Source organism: Grammomys surdaster, unplaced genomic scaffold (genome assembly GCF_004785775.1).
Source record: "Grammomys surdaster isolate TR1022 unplaced genomic scaffold, NIH_TR_1.0 126391, whole genome shotgun sequence".
In the NCBI taxonomy this organism is placed as follows: Eukaryota; Metazoa; Chordata; class Mammalia; order Rodentia; family Muridae; genus Grammomys; species Grammomys surdaster.
The window spans coordinates 18176921-18196746 of record NW_021621185.1 but is presented as its reverse complement, the minus strand read 5'-3'; the positions used below and the strand labels follow the sequence as shown (position 1 = coordinate 18196746).

At 44.5% G+C, this 19826-nt stretch overlaps 1 protein-coding gene across 1 annotated transcript in view; it reads left to right on the top strand.

The window, feature by feature from the left end:
• Iqgap2 (IQ motif containing GTPase activating protein 2) overlaps window positions 1-19826 on the top strand; it is a 266744-nt gene that overhangs the window by 240441 nt on the left and 6477 nt on the right. The window contains exons 29-32 of the mRNA XM_028760064.1: window positions 5436-5538; window positions 6863-7004; window positions 16166-16253; window positions 18487-18699. Coding sequence (XP_028615897.1) covers window positions 5436-5538; window positions 6863-7004; window positions 16166-16253; window positions 18487-18699 — 546 coding nt within the window. The remainder of the gene's footprint in view (window positions 1-5435; window positions 5539-6862; window positions 7005-16165; window positions 16254-18486; window positions 18700-19826) is intronic.

The following is a 19826-nucleotide window of genomic DNA, read 5'->3' as shown; positions in this document are numbered from 1 at the left end:
GAAGAATTCATGCAACTCAACAGTCAGAAGACCTGATGGAAAAATGAGCCAAAGACTGGAGTATGCCGTTCATATACCAGTGGTCCGTAAGCAATGAAAAACTCAACAGCACTGATGATGGGAAAAAGCTACATCAAAACCAAAATGAGATCCCATCTCAGACCCATTGCATGGGTGAAAAAAAAAAAAAAAGAAAAGAAAACAGAAAGGAACAAGTATTGGCAAGGATAGGAGGAAAGCAGAACCCTGTATACAGTATTGATGGAAATATAAAATAGTGCAGCTGCTATGGAAATATGGAAGTTCCTTGGAAATAAAATCTACAAGTAGCATGTGACCCAAGTTCTACTTCCAGATGTGCACCCAAAGACTGGAAAGCAGGGTTGAAGAAGTCTGTCACACGGTGGCATCCACCCTAGCCAAGTATCCACCAGTAGGTGAATAAATGAAATGTGTCACAAGCCAGTTGTGTGGTCACACACTGGTAAGCCCTGTGCTGGGAAGACTGAGGACAGAGGATGATGTGTTCTGGGCCAGCCTGAGCTACACAGTGAAACTCCAACAAACACACAAAAACGATTATTTAGCTTTAGAAAGGCAGAAAGTCCTTAACATTGGTAAATGGCCACACAACTGTGACCAGGCTTAAGAGACATGGTGTAGTTTAAATGAATGGCTTTGATGTTATATGAATATCTCGGGAAAGACTGGCTTTATGGTTATGATTCACAGTTAGGAGCTTGAGGCCAGTGCCTTTGTCTCCTGACCCCAGGGCTGCCAGTAACCTAGAAACAGTTTCAACTTAGTTAGAAATGCAAAGAGAAACAGATGCATTTATTGCCTCACCTATTTTCAGCCTCCAGCGCTTCTACTGAATCTTCAAGAGCAACAGCACTTCCTGTAAGGCCAGGAAGGACACACAACCCCTGTCACTCTGTTTCCTGACCAACTAACTATACTAAGGGGTGGGGGTAAAGGAGCTGGGAAATATTCCAGTGGGACCCATGTTAAGTCCTCAGAACCTGTGTTTTGGTTTGATTTTAAAGGCTAGTATGGATTACTGTAGAAGTGGCTTAGAAGTTAAGAGTACAGCTGGGCAGTGGTGGCCCACGCCTTTAATCCCAGCACTTGGAAGGCAGAGGCAGGCGGATTTCTGAGTTCGAGTTCGAGGATAGCCTGGTCTACAGAGTGAGTTCCAGGACAGCCAGGGCTACACAGAGAAACCCTGTCTCAAAAAAAAACAAAAAAAACAAACAAAAACAAAAACAACAACAAAAAAAAGAAGTTAAGAGTACTTGTTCTTGCAGAGGACAGGAGTCTGTTTTCCTGCACCCATGTGGTGGCTTCCAACTATTTTAACTCCAGTTCCAGGGTAATCCTGATATATTTCTCAGCCAACAAAATGAGCCAGTTCAAGCCAAACCAAGCGTATAAAGGCAGGTTTATTGAGAGGCAGCTCTCGGGCAGGTTCACCAATCCTATAGATAGAGATCAGTGAAGTCACAAGTCTGGGCTAAAGCAAGGGGGTTTATGGGTCTTAGGCTCAGGGTGATGACCTGTGAGCTAGGAGCTGGGATTATGCCCATACGAGGTAAAAAGCTGAGCCCCTGGGTGGGCACTCTTGGGTGTGTAGTGGCAAACTCAGAGATATGGAAAGATGACGTGTTAGCCTAGAATTTTCTTCTTGAAGGTGGGGTTTGGGGAAAAAGAGCAAATGGGATTTCTTAGCTTGTGCAGGGGATGAGCAGGGATTCCTGGAGTAGAAAAATGGTGGTGAACTATAGCTCAGTGGGTGGGAGGTCTCCTTGGCTGACTGGTATAATGACTTAGCCATAATAGCAAAATTGAGGGTCAAATGTCTAAAGAATCCCACCAGGCTCAAAAAAATGGGGGCTGTAGGTCTATCAGAATCCATACTTAGTCAGAGATGAGGGTCTTAGAACCTTGGCTAAATTGAATGTCCAAGTATATTATGGTGGGAGAGCATAGTTGAGCTTTAGGTGGGGAGACACCATATCCCAGGGAGCCAAGGTAGTTTAGAAACAAGGAGGTGGCTGGCCCTCTGAGACAGACACAAGCAGGGATTGTAAAGTAGGAGTACTTGCATAGTGCTTCATCTATATATTGAAGAAGTGTACTAGGATTAAGGTCAAAGGAGGAAAAGTCCTGGGCCACAGCCTAGCCAAAGAAATGTGGGCTGTCCTGAAAGTCCTGCGGGAGAACTGTCCATGCTAGCTGTCTCTCTGCCCATGTATCAGGGTCCTCCCAAGTGAAGGCCAGAGAGAGTCAGCATGTAGGGGGGCATTGAAGAAAGCATCCTTCAGGTCCAGGACAGTAAAGCGGGAAGTTGTAAGAGAAATGTTAGAGAGGAGGGTGTAGGGTCTTAACCACAGAGTAGATTGGGATGACCAACTCATTAATGAGGCGGAGGTACTGAACTTAATCAGGAATCACCAAAGGGCCTACACACAGGGAGAATGGGGTGTTGCAAGCCGAGTCAATAGGAATTATTCATCTCTCAGACGGGAAGCAGGTAACAGTGGACTTGAGACCACAGTGGTGGGTCTCAGAAATGGGAAAGGGTCTCAGAAATGGGAAATTGGGGTCTGGAAGGGAAGGAAGAGGGGGTCCTTAAGGCGAATGAGGACTGGTTGGTTGTGGATAGTAATTACTGCGGTGGAGATTTCCCATACTTGGGGTGGACCAGATCCAGCAGAGTAGTCTGAGGTAGAAATCTGAGTGTCAGGAGTGGTTATGAGGATTAGAGAGAGGGTGGCCCCAAGCTGCTGAGGGTATCTCGGCCAAGTAAAGGCACTGGGCAGATGGGCATGACCAGAAGAGAATGTGAGAAAAACCATCCTGCAAGAATACAGGGAAGTGGCATGGTCTTGGGCGGGATGGAGGGGGTCCCGTCTACCCCCATAACAGAAATTGGTAATGGAACCATGGGACTTGAGTGGGCAGTCAAGACAGAGAAGGTAGCCCCTGTGTCCACTAGGAAGGTGATGGACTTACCTGCTACCTGGAGCATCACCCTGAACTCAGCAGGACTGAGGGAAGTCCCTGGGTGCCATTAGTCCTCCACCAAGCCAAGGAGCTTGAGGGCAGGAAGAGTTTGAGGTGCCTGTGCTGATGGAGCTGGACTTCCATGGTGTGGCACAGAGGATGAGCCCACATTGGGGCACTCTGACTTCTAGTGGCCAGGTTGCCAGCAGAATAGGAATGGCCCGGTGGGCTGCTGAAGATTGGGGCAGTGGCTGGACCAGTGTCCTTCCCTGCCACATTTGAAACAGGTCCCTGTTGGCAGAGTTGACTTTGGCTAGTCCCTGGTGACTGGAGTCTGGTGAGTCTCCCCTGTTCTTTCTGCTGGATTGCTGTTGGCCTCCCAAGGCTTGGATTTGGAGTGTAGCCTTTTACTGTAGCCAAGCCTATCAGGAAGACTTTAAGAGCCATCTTTATCAATTTCTGTATTCGGGTCTGCAGACCATCCTCAGCCTTTTTTAGGCTTTTTTCCAAATATCTGAAGATGATTGGTAAATAAACTGAGAAGTCAGGACTATGACTCCAGCTGGGGAGGCTGGGTCAAGGGGATCAAGGTGCGTGTCTTAGGGTTTTACTGCTGTGAACACACACCATGACAAGGCAGCTCTTACAAGGACAATATTTAATGGGGGCTAGCTAACGTGTTCAGAATCCATTATCATCATGGTGGGAGCATGGCAGGCAGACATGGTGCAGGAGCTGAGAGTTCTACATCTTCATCTGAAGGCAGCTAGGAGAAGACTGACTTCCAGCACTTAGGGTGAGGGTATTATAGCCCATGTCCACAGTGACACACCTACTCCAACAAGGTCACACCTTTTTTTTTTTTTAAGATTAATTTATTTTATGTATATGAGTACACTGTAGCTTTCTTCAGACACACCAGAAGAGGGTATCAGATCCCGTTACAGATGGTTGTGAGCCACCATGTGGTTGCTGGGAATTGAACTCAGGACCTTTAGGAAGAGCAGTCAGTGCTCTTAACCACTGAGCCATCTCTCCAGCCCCCAAGGTCACACCTTCTAATAATGCCACTCCCTGGGCTAAGCATATACAAACCACCACAGCAGGTCTATTGGATCATGGTCTCTTGTAATCTATTTAGAAAGCAGCCCAATTTTCATTAGCTTTCTGTCTAATTTAGCAGAGTTTGTTAAAGTTAACTTTATTAGAACCATTTCCATTCCCCAAAGGAGACAATGGACCATGAGGTCTCTCCTTTGGTGGCTGTTTTGACCTGGCTGATGATTCCAATTAGGTTCAAAAGGCCTAGGCTGCCCTTAAAGCCTTCCAATGACCTTGAACCTCTGATCCTTTCTAATCCTCTTGCTTCCACATCCCCAGTGCTGGGATTACAAACTGCACCACCACACCCAGGTGCTTAGGAGCAAGCCCAGGACTTCGTGCACTCTAGACGAGCACTCAAGCAAGCTGCATCTCCAGCCCTTGCTACAGTTTCTTAATGTGCCACTGGCATTTCCCTGTGAGACAAAAGTTGAAGCAGTGTCTGTGTCTGCAACTTTAATAACCGTCAGAACTATTTTTAATATCTAAGCAGAGCTGAAGAGGTGGCTCAGTGGCTAGGAACTGCTCTTGCAGAGGACCCAAGCTCCATTCCCAGCACCCATATCTAGCGGCTTGCAACTGCAGTTCCAGCTCCAAGTTCGCATACTTCCCTCAGGCTTGTGTGAACACTATACTCACATGTACCGACCCACACACAGATACACACAAACACACACAATTAAAAATAAAATTATTTTATAAACTTTATGTATTTTCAAGCTTATAATAAAATTATAAGCTTCCTTTCTTCCCTCCAAATATTCCTCCTTGCTCTCTTTCAAATTCATGGCCTCTTTTTCTTCTTTAATTGCTACTGAATGCATATAATGTACATACACTTATATTCCTAAATATAACCTACTCAGTCTGTGTAACATTATTTGTATGATTTCAGGGCTGGTCTTGGGTACTGGACAACACATCAGTGTACTCTTCCCTGGGGGAGACTATTTCTCCTGTTCTAAACGTTCCTTAGTTATCCACCGTTCTTGGTGTAGGTTGAGGCTTCATGGCTTTTCTCCATCCACTGTGGCTTGTTCACTGGTGTCCTTGTCCAGCTCATGTTTAGAGCATCATGTTGGTGACACTTCATGGGTGTAGCCATGGCATTACAAAGAGACACAATCTTACAGCAAACTCCCTGACCTCCAGCTCCTACAGTGGAGGGAAGCAGTGGTCCTGCCCAGACAGGATGCTAAGAATCTAAAAAATAGAAAAGTGAGTAAGATTGGGTGAAATATCAAGACACTAGATAGAGTCTGAAGCCTGTAAGTCTAGGTGGCCGCTGGACTGACTGCTGCCTTGTGTGTTTGTTGCTCTGTGTCTAGCTCCTGCTGGAACATCAGGACGCCATTGCCACTGAAAAGAGTGACCTGCTGAATGAGCTGCTGGAGTCGCTGGGGGAGGTACCCACGGTGGAGTCCTTTCTAGGTGAGAACCTACTCTAGTCCTTGCTTGTTTATTTAAGGGATAATAACTACCATTCTCTCTTTCTCTCTCTCCCTCCCTCCCTCCCTCCCTCCCCCCTCCCTCTCTTCTTTCTCTCTCTCTCTCTGAGAAAACAAACCTTTTCAAACAGTCCATTTCAATCATGTTTACACACACACACGTTGATCCTGTAGCCTTTTCACCTCCCTACCCACCAAACTGTGTTCTTTTTCTATCTTAAAAAAAAAGAAAGAAAAAGAAACACACAGCCCTCCCACAACACACACACACACACAGAAATCAAGATAAACAAGAAACCAATAAGACCAAAAAAAAAAAAAAAGAATTCCCAAATAAAGCAAGAATAGACGAAAGTCTAAACATACACTTGAGTTCATTCTGTGTTGGCCAACTGCTCCTGAGCCCTCAAGTGTGGCTGATCTGCCCAGTGAGTGAGACTCCACTGCAGAGAACTGATTTCCTTGCAGCAGATGGGAACTAACACAGAGACCCACAAATAGACAATGTGCAGAGAGAGAAGAAAGACTTTGAAGCACTCAGGCCTAAATGGGATGTCTCCACACACCCCTCCCCTCGAGGCTCAGGGATCTATGTAGAAGCAGCAGAAAGATTTTTAAGAGCCAGAGATGACATCATATGAACTCACAGAGACCATGGCAGCACACTCAGGGCCTGCACAGGTTCAAGCCAGACAGAGTCCCAATACTGAAGGAGAAGTAGACAAGGGCTCCTTCCCCCTACGCAAAAAATCTATCTGCAGCTGAAACTCATTCTCAGTTGCCTCTGCTGACACAATGAGAACAACAGGGCCAGGGTGTTGCTCTGTGGGAAAGCACCTGTTTAACATGTGCAAGGGCCCTGGGTTCAACCCTCCAGAACTCCCCTCCTTGAAACTCTGTAATTTCTTGCATCTTGGGTTACAAAACAATCAGTTCTTGTGGAAGGTAAGCCCTGGAGACAATGAAAGGGACTTAAAATCTGTTTCACAAAGAAAGAAAACATGAAAAGTGAACCCACCCAAAATGGCGAATTCCTGCATTTTCTAAAGGGATCTTTTATTTACGATTCCCTTTTTAAAATGTGTTCTTTCGTGAATATTTATGCCCCACGTTATTTTAAGGTTTTTTATCAAATACTTTAAAATCCACTCCAGATGTCCTAGACTATGCAGACTTTATGAGGTCCGTAAATCTCCCACGTAATTCCTGCATCTGCTCTGTTCCTTGGAACCCTTATCTTGCCGTGTGAGGCAGTCACCATGGAGTGAGCTGGAAAAATAACACTGTTTTGTTCTTTTTCCTTACAGGGGAAGGAGCAGTTGACCCCAATGACCCTAACAAGGAAAACACACTAAATCAGCTCTCAAAGACTGAGATTTCCCTTTCCTTGACAAGCAAGTATGACGTCAAAGATGGCGAGGCCATCGATGGCAGAAGCCTCATGATAAAGTAAGCCTGGGGCTAATGGTTCATGCCTGCAGCAGCGGGACCTGAACCATGAGGGCTCAAGTGGGGCTGAATTACTTAGAAGTGGGTCATAATTCACTTAGAAGTATGTGGATATTGAAATACATTGCATGTATCCATCAAGCCAGCCGGTGATCATTTAGGAGGGAACTAAATGTTAGAATAGCCTATAAAGTCAGCCTTGGTTTTTAGTTTTACATGTCATAATTAGATTCAGTGACTTACTTGAGATTGTGTTTCCGAGCAGTTGAAAGATTAACAAGGAAACACTGCTAGCCCAAATTTTTTTTTTTTTTTTAGTATAAAACGAGGTTAAAAGTGATCTATGTGACAGACTGGGTTTATTCTCGTTCCGTATTAAACTAATCCTGGGTATGCTCGGCAACATTGACTAGTTATGCCCTACTTCTTTAATATACATTTTATTAGTCATTTGATAACTTCACACATGACTTGATTATATTCAATTTCTCACCCCTGTCTTCTCTTCCTACCCTCTTGTGTCCTCTTCTTCCTTCCCATCAAGGCCAATTTGTGTCGCCCAAATATTCTGGAATATGTAGTCTTGCCTGGGAGTGTGATTAACATCTCGGGAGCTACATTCTTAGAAAAAAAACCGACCCTTCCTGTCCTAGCCACTAACTGTTGCTGACAACTCCCCAGCTAGGGGTGGGACTACCTGCCCAGCTATGCTCTCCATAATGGAAATGTGACTGTCTCCGGCTTACATAGGTCTTTGTGCAGACTGTGACCACCACTGTGCATTCCTGTGTACCACTCTGTCCAGAAGACCGTGTGTCCTTGCAGCCCTCCACTGCATCTGGCTCTTACTCTATCTCCTTATTCATAGTGAGCACTGGCTGCCTTACTTCAGGTTCGATGGCTGTGAAGAGACACTATGAACATGGCAACTCGTATAAAAGACAACATTCAGTTGGGACTGGCTTACTGTTTCAGAAGTTTAGTCCATTATCGTATGGTAGGAAGCATGGCAGCATGCAGGCCGACATGGTACTGGAAACAGAACTGAGTTTTCTACATCTTGGTCCACAGGAAGCAAAATGAGACTGTGTGCCACACTGGGCATAGCCTGAGCGTATGAGACCTCAAAGCCCACCCCCACACGTACGCTACCTTTCTTCACCAAGGCCACACCTACTAATAGTGCCACTTCCTATGGTCATGCATATTCATTCAGGCACATAGGCACCAAACCTATTCAAACCACCACACTGAGCCTTTGGTGATAGTGCCGTGTGTTCTGTTTAGTGCTGAACATCATCCTGTGGTCTCTTATTCTCTGTACCGTAGATGGATACAGTTGTTGGACCAGCCTCTAGTAACCTATCATTATAACTGTATATTGGAGCATCTCTCAGCACTTATCAGAGAAGCTTCTGTTTGTAGTAGATGATGCTCAACATGGAGAGCCACAGCTGACTAAGGTATTAGTGGTTCTTGCCTAGGGCCTAGCACCTGTCTAGCCATAGGTTCTTGGTCCATTAAGATTACCAAATTCAGGCGCCATCTTGTGGAGTGGACCATCAATCTACTAAACATTGGCTACCCTCACAATGCTCAGGTCATCATTTCACCACTGAGCATGTCTCACCAGGCCAGATATTATCAGAGCTCGCAGGGGTCACAGCAGAAGAGCATGAATGACTACGTTTCTCTTATGGTAGTGTGCATGACCCCTTCCAGCCCTGTGAATCCAGTAGGAGTGACGCTTCTAGGTGAATACCATGTTCTATGTGGTTCCTTTGGCAGTAGGGGCTTACTCCACTTGCCCTCAAAGTCGTCAATGAAACATTCACATTTAAAAGCAAGTACTGTATTTCTCATGCCTGTGCCCCATAATGCTCTGACAGGAAGGGTAGGAGAGAGAGATTTCTCCCCACCAAACACTATAAATGGAAGCAACACACAGCAAAAGCTCATGCTCACCAAACAAGACCTTACATAAACAAAAGAAATGCATGTGGGCACACAGGGCAGGTGTATGCTGGGGCGTGGCGGAGACCGAAGGATAGAAAGGGGGGACACAGGAATAGACCTGCACTAATGTGCTATTAAATCATTTAAATAAATCCCAGCGGCACATTACACGCTACCTGCCCCAATGTTTTGCACTACTGAATGAAAGACACACATATAGCCTTTATATTTTGTATGCCGAAAACAGCTCAATGGTTGGACCACTCCCTAACCTCCACTTGGCTAATCTACCTCCCACCAATAATCCTGAGTTATTACTAAGTCCTATATTCTACCTCGGCTGCCCTGGACCCAATCGAGCAGTCCTCTTGGGCTGCTCTCCTCCCGCTCCTCACATGGTTGCCACGCCTCTCTGTCCTGCACTCTCCTCAGGCATGGTGTCTCTCCTCTGCTTCTCCTTCTCCTGGCTTGGCAGATCTCATTCTCCTTCTCCCTCCATCCCTAGCCTGGGAATCCTCAAAGTCCCTCCCCTGTCTGCCCTGCCCAGCCATTAGCTGCTGGGCAACTTTATTTACCAATCAGAACCAACTGGGGGACAGGATCCCTCAAAGTCTATCATGTGAATGTGCAGACTCTTGTGCAAACAATTTGGGGGACCTAACTTAACAAAAGAATGCAAGCAACATTAGGCCAAACCCACTACACACTAATATGACATTAAACACATGCATTCTGAAGTCTGTATCCCAACCGCTGATGTTTGCATTTGAGGCAAAGGCCCAGCTAATGTGCCTCAAAAAGCATCCTGTCTCTTGATGTTTACCAGATACTCAACTACTCATGTAACTGCCACTAGCATCTTAGGTATGCTGTGTTGGGATCTGTGTTGCTTTGGTGACATCTGTTTATTTTGTTGTCAAATCATGGAAGGCATGATTCATTCACCTGAGAACCCCACAGGTAACTTAGGACTGGGCTCAGCAGTCATGAGGCCAGTACCACCTCTACCTTCCAGGGCTTGAGGCTGGCCAGTGGAGAGCACAGTGTAGCCCCCGGGCACAAGCTCAGCTGCAAGACAGGGCCATGTCCCTGATCTCACAAGGCCACAGGCGGCCCTGTGCCATTGAAGGGCCATGCTGAACTATCTGACAGCTCAGGACAGACCAGGGAGAGAAGTGGCAAGAAGTATCCACCCTGTCTTCCTCTGAACAACGGTCAGTTATCCAGATAACCGGAAAGCCAGATGGTACAGTTCTGCCATGCAAATGAAATCAGAGCAAGTCTCCCACAAGCTCATAAGTTTTGTTCTTATAAGTAATGGGAAGAAATTTCCCCTTAATTGGTTCTGTCTGTTGTTCGATTGCCTTCTTCTCAGTGCTGTCAACTCTAATGTCTACACTGATGAATAGGAATCACAGTTTGGGTCACCTAAAGTATGAGATCATTTTGAACCACATATGCATGTTCACTGATGGGAGACAGGAGTCACCACAGTTCAGCACATTCTTGGAATTCACATTTTATAAACAAAACCATAAAAACTAGGCATGTTTGGGAAGGGACGGGTCTGGGAAATACTGCCGTCTTTCCTTCCCTGGGACCCGGCTCCCTGGGGCATCTGCCACCTTAAAGTACCTCATGCCACGGCCATGCTATATGGAGCTGGCCAGAGGGTTTGAGACACATATAACACTTATTACTCTAATCTTTTAAAAGTGCACAATGTGTGACATTTTAGGACATTCACAATGTCATATGACCATCAACAGTTTCAGAGTACTTGTTTTTAGTTTGCTCAAGTCTGACCCTTTGCCCTTGGCTCCTACCAGCCACTAGCGTGCTCTCTCTGTGAATTTACCTACTCTAGGTATTTTGTGTAGATCAATTCATATAGCATATGCTTCTCTGTGCCTGGTTTCCCTTATCCGGGTAATGTTTTAAAGACATCATGTTGTGGCCTGCATTTTCCAGCTGAATAATATTTCACTGGATAATATTCAAAAGGTAGACACACCTTTGTATGCTTAGTCATCTGTTCATTGACGTTTGCGTGGTTTCCACCTTAGATATTGTGACTAGTGTTACTATATATACCATTCAGGTACAAGTTTCTGTTTAAACACCACTTTTCATTTCTTTTGGATGTATACCTGGGCATAAAGTTACTGGTTCAGATGGTAATCTTGTGTATAGTTTTTGGTAGCCCACCAAAATGTTTTCCACAGTAGTCATGCCAGGTCATATTTCCCTACAAACTACAAATATATATATATATATATATATATATATATATATATATATATACATACATACATATACTTTTTGTTTTGTTTTGTTTTTTTGAGACAGAGTTTCTCTGTATAGCCCTGGCTGTCCTGGAACTCACTCTGTAGACCAGGCTGGCCTCGAACTCTCGAACTCAGAAATCCACCTGCCTCTGCCTCCCAGGTGCTGGGCTTAAAGGCGTGCGCCACCACCGCCCGGCTAAACTCTACATTCTTAACACCTCCTCTTCTCTCATTACTGGGCACCTCAGCGGCTGTGGAAGAGAATTTCACTGGGGCTTTGATTTGTAATTCCCCATTCATTAACAATACTGAACTTCTCATGTGCTTACTGAGCAGTTGCATGTCACCTTTGTAGATGACAGATATTCTGTGCAGCCAGATATTCTGCTCATTTTAAGGGCTCAGTGACAGTACTCCTAGCATTCATAGGGCCCTTGTTCCCAGAACTGAAAACAAACATACTTTCCCTAGTTTTAAATGAAGTTGGTGTTATTCCTAGGTTGAAGGTGTTCTTTATATATTCATATTAGCATATCTGTGATTTGTATATGTTTTCCCTCTTATATACAATTTTGAGTAGAAAAGGACATTGGGGCTGAAGAGATGGCTCAGCAGTTAAGAAGAGCACTTGTTGCTCTTGCAGAGGCATTGGGTTTGATTCACAGCACCTACATGGAAGCTCACAACCATCTGTAATCTCAGGGGGCTGGTGCCCTCCTTCAACCTCCAAAGGCACCAAGCACACATGTGTTACACAGACATACATGTAGGCAAAACCCTTGTACCACACAAAATTATAAAATAACTAAAATAGAAAAAGACATTAACAAGAAAGAAAAAATCAACTCAAAAAAGAGGATGGAGGGAAGAGAGAAAGGAAGAGAGGGACGGAGGGAAGGGAGAACTGTGCCTCTGTGTGTGTGTGTGTGTGTGTGTGTGTGTTCGTGCACACACACATACACAAACTTACAGTACTCTCAAGAACCTCATGAGGATGGAGGCTGCCATCAGAATTTCACAGATGAAAACAGTAAGGGCAAGACATATGTAAACAGATGTAAACCTTTTTCTGGGCAACACGCCAGTTACTGGAATCGAGATTTAAATCCAGATAATTTTAAGTCCTCCAGAGCCTATACTCTTAATCACAAAGTTTTGCAATCCCTAAGGGCACAGGACCTCGGAAGCCCTAGAAGAAAGAATGAAAACCATTGCAGGGCAGTGACACCATCACATCTCTAAATTATAAAGAATTATACAGCTGTAAATCTCAATCATTATACCCTACGATTTATCTTAAAATATGTGTGACCTTATAACTTTATTCAGCTTGCTTTTCACAGAACTGTGTGTTGACCTTGAGCCAGTATTTGTGGTTTCCAATCCTACTTAGCGGTGATATCGCTCACACTGTCATCTCTTAAGAATTTTCCCCTAGCCTATGGTTCAGTTTAAATTGCCATTATCCTACCAGAGACATTCCCTCACCTTCAGTTTACCCTGGCTGGAGTGCTCAGTGGCCGAGGTGATGTTTGAGGTCCACTGCCAAAATATGTCCTGATATTACTGCCATTTTAAACACTACCAAGTATTTCTGAACTTCCACAAGCACCGGTTCCTTGTCAACCTTGGGTACACTAGAAAGCAGAAAAACAGACCCATACGTGGAGAGGCCAAGCCTAGCAGCCTTTACTAGTACTCTGTGTTCTTGTGCACAGCCAAGTCCTGATGAGTAAACTCCCTGGTGGATTTCATTATTCTTCAGTAATTCTTTCCCAGAGTTAAAGGCCTCTTCATGTTTGGATGAGTCTGTCTTACACATGGTTAAACACTCTACAGGCTGGTATACAATACGCCGGCTAGACACAGCTAGAAAGTTACGTTTACACTGGCTACATTTAGAAGGTCATTGGCAACCGACCATGAGCCAAAATTCGAACTCTGTAGATGCTACTCTGCAAAGGTTTAAAGACCTCAGAGGCTTTTTTTTTTTTATCTTGAAAAGGTGCTAGAAGGAGAGGGGACGGTGACTCTGGGCTGTGACTCAGTGGGAGAGAATGTGCTCTGTTTATGTTTCCTTCACAGCACAAACAGGAGGTCAGGATGGTAGGAGTCGCAGGTAACTCCCACAGGGTGATAAGGGGCTGTGGATAATGCAGACCAGCAGCTTACCTTGTCTTCTGCAGTGCTGAAAAAGTGTGATGATCTTGTCCACCCGTTAGGCCTCGGAGCTCTTTGTTGCCCCATCTGTGATTCAGACAGTGGGCTGTCTTCCAACGTCCTCTTTGTGTTGAGGTCCTATGACTAACTCGATCTTCAGACTACTAGCTTCCAGTTGAATGGAATGTTTGACTATTGCATTTTCAAAGAAAAAAAAATTTTAGTAGGATCCACACATAGAACCTTAAATGTTCTAAAAGCCACATTCTAGAAAGAATCAGGTGAAATCGCTTTTTTGTCTTTTTCTTTTCCCAGTGTTTATTTATACATTTTAAAAATGACACATGATGAGTGTTCCTATTTATAGAATGTAGTGTGACATTTCAATACATGGTTGCTGTAAGCAGTGGTCAGGTCAGGGTCACTGACAGGCCTGTCACCATCCTCATATGCCAGTGTTTTTTGTTGGGAGCAGAAATTATCTAGTAATTATGTTCTATTTAACTCGATGTATCAAAAAATTTTCATTTTTGTAAGAAATGAGTGGAAGAGATTGTTAAGGAGGTATTGTACATCTGTGACCTGCACTCACATCCATCCACCTGGTCCAGCAGGTTTCAGGGGCTCGGTGGTACTTAATGGCCAGCCGCTGCCATCTTGTGTAACATAGTTCCCATAGTTACAGATGTGCTCCTCACCATCTGTCAGACCCCAGCACAAAGGGCTTTTTAAATGATGTCTTTCTGTCAGATTGTTTCCATTTTAAAAATTAAAACAAAACAAGACAAAAAACCCTATAAGGATTATGTAATTTGCACTGACCCATGCAGCTCATAAGTAACAAACTGTGAGGGGGGTGGGGTGGGAGGAGCTCCAGGTAGCCTTCCATCTGTCTGTGTGCCCCTCGCCCTTGAACACATAGTAGGGAGGAGGAGTTGAGATCCCTGCGCTTGAGGCAAGTGCTGGCTTATAGACTATGAAGGTAGCAGAGCTTTGGCAATGAATTCCACAGGTCTGACGTCATCTAGAATTCCAAGAACAACAACAACAAAAAAGTTATTTGTGCAATTTGTCCTTCAGCAATTTGTGAGCAAACAGAGAGTTCTCTGTCCTGATGGAAGCCAGTATAAATGCTATCACATATTTGGTAATCAGCTGAACATAGCTACTAGAATGTTATTTCAAATAAGAATCGTTCCGTGTTGACAGTTTTTAAAGTCATCAAAGCTTTTGTTTTCAACTCGGTGTTTCTGCCTAACGGCCAGGCATGGAGGAACGCGCCTGTAATCCAGACATTTAGGATCTCAGATTTGGGGCCAGCCTGGACTAGATGCTAAATGTCTGTCTCATTCATTCCTGATGATGATTAGAGGAAGCTGGGGTGTGGGGGAAGGGACTCGCAGCTTCCTGAGGCCTGGCCACCTCAGGGACACTGCCATCTCCCACATGGCTATAATTAGCTGTGTACCCACGTTGGACTCTCTAAAGTCTTTAGCCGTGCATTCTCTGAAAATCCCTAGCAGGCAAGGTCACTGGGCTAGAGGAAATTGTTCCCCAGAGACCAGGGAGAAGGAAGAGAAGGAAGCTGTATCTGTCATGCTCGCTCTTCTTGTGAAGATGGGAGATAAATAGGAAATGAGAAAGGCCACATTTGCAAATGTGCACTTACTGGCTCTTCTCCCGTTTCTAAAATCTCTCATTTGGGGCTAACCAGGACTGATTCAGGGGAAGCCACCTTGTACCTCAGAGTATGGCTTATTTTCATCTTCAGTTTCATTTCCTACTGTGGTTAAGGAAGAAATCCATTCTCTTTGACAGCACTGAAATTCAGCAGAGGAGCAGGGCTGTGGTAACGGCGAGCTTCAGATCGGCCCTGCGTGTGGCTTGTCAGCTACTGTTGATGTTTCTGTCTTTTGGGAGAGAGCCTCTTTCAAATAATAGACTTCCCACCATGGGTAACAGTGATCAAATGTGAACGTTTGCCCTTTTGGGGTTTTGCCTTGTTGCTGTGTGGCTTCTATAGTATGAGGGTTTGAATTTAGGGCCTCACACGTGTTCCCCAGAGATACATCCCCAGCCCCCACCTTCCATGTAATTATATAACCCAATCCCTAATTAAAAGGGACAGCCAGGTGCTAACGAGCACCTATGGAAGAATGAATGGCTCAGCACTTCCAGGGTGGTTTGCCAGCCCCAAACTTGCCTAGAACTGCTCTCCTGTTCTCCACCCCATGCATCGCACGCGCGTGTGGGCACACACGAACACACACACAGCCCTGTCTGCCAGTCTCCTGTGTCTTTGAACTCTCATCCCTTTGCTGGGCTCACCAAAAGCCCGAAGCTTCCAAGGCTCACAGGGGACTTCTGTTTCCACTGGCTTTCACACCGACTTATACATTTCTCACTGGAGCAAACGAGCCAATTTAGTTATGATGTATCCACTGGCTCAGAAGTCAGTTAGACAGGCCTTCCTGTGTCCTTTCCAGCAGCAGGCCGTATCTGCAGCGCCGGTCCCTGCTGCCATAAGGAATCTTAGGTCATATCTGCGTACAGTACTGAGAGACTAATCTTACCGTGTTAGGCATATAAAGCCCAGACTCTGCTTATTGGGCATGTGCAGGCTCTTTGGCGTTTTGAGCAAGAACACTTCACTTTAGGGAATCACTGAAGCTGCTTAATGCATTCCTATGAGAGAAACAGATTTTTGTGCATCAAAACTGCTGTCTGAACATCTGTCTCTTCTTTCTCCTCGGTAAGGACCAAAAAGCTGATCATCGATGTGACCCGGAACCAGCCAGGGAGCACGCTGACTGAAATCTTAGAGACCCCAGCAACTGAGCAGCAGGTGACCTGCCTCTACACATACAGTAATAAGTGGACAGATAGATGGTGGTGGTCTTAGTGTTCACACCAAATGTGCTCTGTCACATAGGGGAGCATACATGTCTGAAGTCCCTGAGTGTAGACAGCGGACTTCGTATCTGAAGCTCATGTGGGATATCAATGGGAGAGAAGTGGAAGATGTCTTCTCAAATGTGTACTGGGTGTTATTTATTACCTACAGTAAGAATAGAGTTCTGTACCTTCAGAGCCTCTGGATGTGAACCATAAGATTTGTCATTTAGTCAATGGCTAGATACATCAGTAAATCATACTGTTTGTTAGGATGTCAAAATCCTTGTCACGTATCTGCTAACTTAGAAGAGAGATCCCACCTGGCAGTGGTGGCGCACGCCTTTAATCCCAGCACTTGGGAGGCAGAGACAGGCAGATTTCTGAGTTCCAGGCCAGCCTGGTCTACAGAGTTGAGTTCCAGGACAGCCAGGGCTACACAGAGGAACCCTGTCTCAAAAAAAAAAAAAAATAGGAAGAAGAAGAAGAGGAGGAGGAGGAGGAAAAAAGAGAGCTATCTCACACAATCAAAGGGTTTTTCCAAGTGCATCCAAAGTGAGAGTCTAGGCCCATGGCGTCCTGGTACCTGTACCTTGCCACAAACAACTCAGGTTCCATGACAGTCTGAGATTAAAATTTTTACCAACATCTTTTATGATGCATCGTTAGAATGGGCGTAGTGGTACATTGCCCTTAATCCCTGTACTTGGGAAACAGAGACAGATTTCTGTGGTCTGAGGCTAGCCTAGTCTATATAATGAATTCCAGGATAGCCAGAGCTACATTAATTAGGTGCCTGTAATACCAGCACTAGACAAAAGAAGCTCAAGGCCAGACTGGTCTGTCTCAACAACAACAAAAGGGAAAAAAAGTATTCAGTTCATTCTGAAATAAATCAATTAATCCCTGTGTTATTATTTTAGTGCCAATAATTGCCACTTCCTAATCAACTTAACAGAATTGTCTAATTACTTCTTAATGGGTTGTGCTCATAAATTTCCTGTTCTTCTTCATGTAATGGGTTGCCAAGAAATCATTCTGTTTCCAGATTTAATTTAAAAAAAAAAAATCAAAACTTCAAGCCATCTCATGTGTGAAAATGTGTGAATGTTTTTAAGCAATCTGGATATATAAATATACTGATTTAAGATAAAAGGTTTTGTTTTTTTGTTTGGTTGGTTTTTTGTTTGTTTTTTAGCCCTGATTGTTTCAATATTTCCCAGATGTAGCGTAAACTAGTGACAGAGACCATACACAGACATCCGGACTCTTGTACACCTTCATGCCTCCTAGCTTGTGACTGTGGCCACGTAGAAATCTTTCTGGGCCTTAGCTGCCTTACTTGTAAAGTAATTTCTACTTTACAGACAAGACTACGTGAGACAGAGGTTAGGGAGGGACATGCTAAACGGATGCAGAAGCGCCTGACACCGATTAAGTGTATCCCTACCAGCTCCATTGTTTACTGCTGGCCCAGTAAGCCATTGCTGTGCCCTGATGGCCTATTACTCTATAACAATTACACCATAGAATTGATCTGTGGTGTCGGTTGTCTGTGCAGTGAAATAGAACACTTCCAGTCTCCTTGTGTTACTGTCTTCTTGGACAGACTGGCTGGTTAGCATTCATGTGTGTGCACACCATGGGCTTCCGAACTCTCATTTGGAGGAATATCTTTAGCTTGTGGTTCAAAGGAACTCTGCCCAGTTTACTGTGAGATTCTGGGATGAGAAGGAAGCGCTCTGGCTGCCTTGCTATTAAATGGCTTACCAATCTGTCAGTGAGGCTGGTTTGTGAGACCTCAGTGGACTCTTAGAGCCCCACGTTAGTACAAAATGTACTATTAATTTTCTCAACTGGGCTACCTAGAAATTGAGATTCTTCATCCAGGGAATTACAAAGTAATGGTTATACTAAGGCAGTTTGTCACGTTGGCAAGAAAACAGCACCTTTGAACTTTGACCAAATTAGGTCCAGTATTACTTCTGTGTTTAATTTTGTTTTGTTTTTGTTGTCATTATGTTTGTTGTTGCTTTTTTTGTTTTTGTCTTTGTTTTTAATTGGAAATGATTTTTCTTCCAGAGTTTCTTTTAAAACCATAAAGAACACATCCAGGTGCTAATCTTTAGACTTCGTATTTGTGACATGGAGGGATTGGAGGTGACATGTTGATATTCTCTCTTTAGGAGCTGGAGCACACCAAAGACATGGAGAGCCGTGCTGTTGTAGACTCCAGGACCCCAGAGGAAGGGAAGCAGAGCCAAGCGGTCATAGAAGACGCATGCCTGCCTCTTGAGCAAAAGAAGAGGAAGATCCAGAGGAATCTGCGGACGCTGGAGCAGACTGGACACGTGTCATCCAAAAACAAATACCAAGACATTCTCAATGAGATTGCCAAGGTGTCTGAAAATATCTTTCTTCCTTTTTCCCGTAGACATTTGCCGGCACACGTAGGGCATCCTGGAGATGACATGGGGACTCGTGGGAATATATGGGGTTCCTGTTTTCCTAGTGTTCTGAATTTTTAAAGGTTTCAAGGATGTGTGGCTTCAATAAGGAATAGACACAACTCTTCCAAGCCAGGAGGAGAGTTCAAACACACCAGGGTAAACACTCTGGGGCTGTGACGAGCGGTACTGTTACAACTTTAAGCCATAGCTACTTGGTTTTTTGCTTGCTTGCTTGCTTGCTTGCTTGCTGGTTTTATGACACTTTGGGAAATATTGTTTTCTTCAGTGTTAATTGTCACAAAGTCCCAAGTGCTCCTCAGAGCTGCCACTGAGACAGTAACTATATGTCCCTGAGAATGTGCTTTGAAGCAGTTGAGCCTTAACCCCAGCTCAGACTAAAAGGTTTGTTTCTGTTTCTCATGGCATGTTTTGCACTTGAGAATTTCCTGGGAAAGTGATCTCAACTTTGTACAAGGAAACAGGAAGTGGTTGAGATCTGTTTGCTGAGGATAAGGAAGGACATATTTGGGTTAAAAGCACGTTTCATTCTTTTGATTCAAATGTACACATTCATATGGGCCTGAGCTTAAAGGCAGTTAAGTAAGGAGAGGGACATCTTTGCCATTCCCTGGAGGAAATGCACAGTCTGACTCTTTGGTAGAAAATTATGGTCACTTTAGCAGAAGGGTTATTTCTCCTGCCCTGAGTAATCTAAAGAAGCCATCCTTTCTTTTCAAAGTGTGGTTGGAGAATAGTTCTCTTTGAGAATATGAGAGGGAGAACTCAGAACTGTTTGCCATCATTGAGAAGGCTCTATCTATAGTGAAGTTGTATTTCAGAATGTTTTGGGGAATATGCCTCTGAGTTCCTGAAACCGTTGGTTTTAATCTGTTCACAAAGGAAACATAGTGTGAAACAGACAGCATTCTCAAGTGAAATGTTCTCATAGTTTACTGGATTATTTTTAAATTCTATTTAAAGAGAACATGAGTGAGTGAGTGAGAGAGAGAGAGAGAGAGTGTGTGTGATGAGAGAGAGAGAGAGAGAGAGAGAGAGAGAGAGAGAGAGAGAGAGAG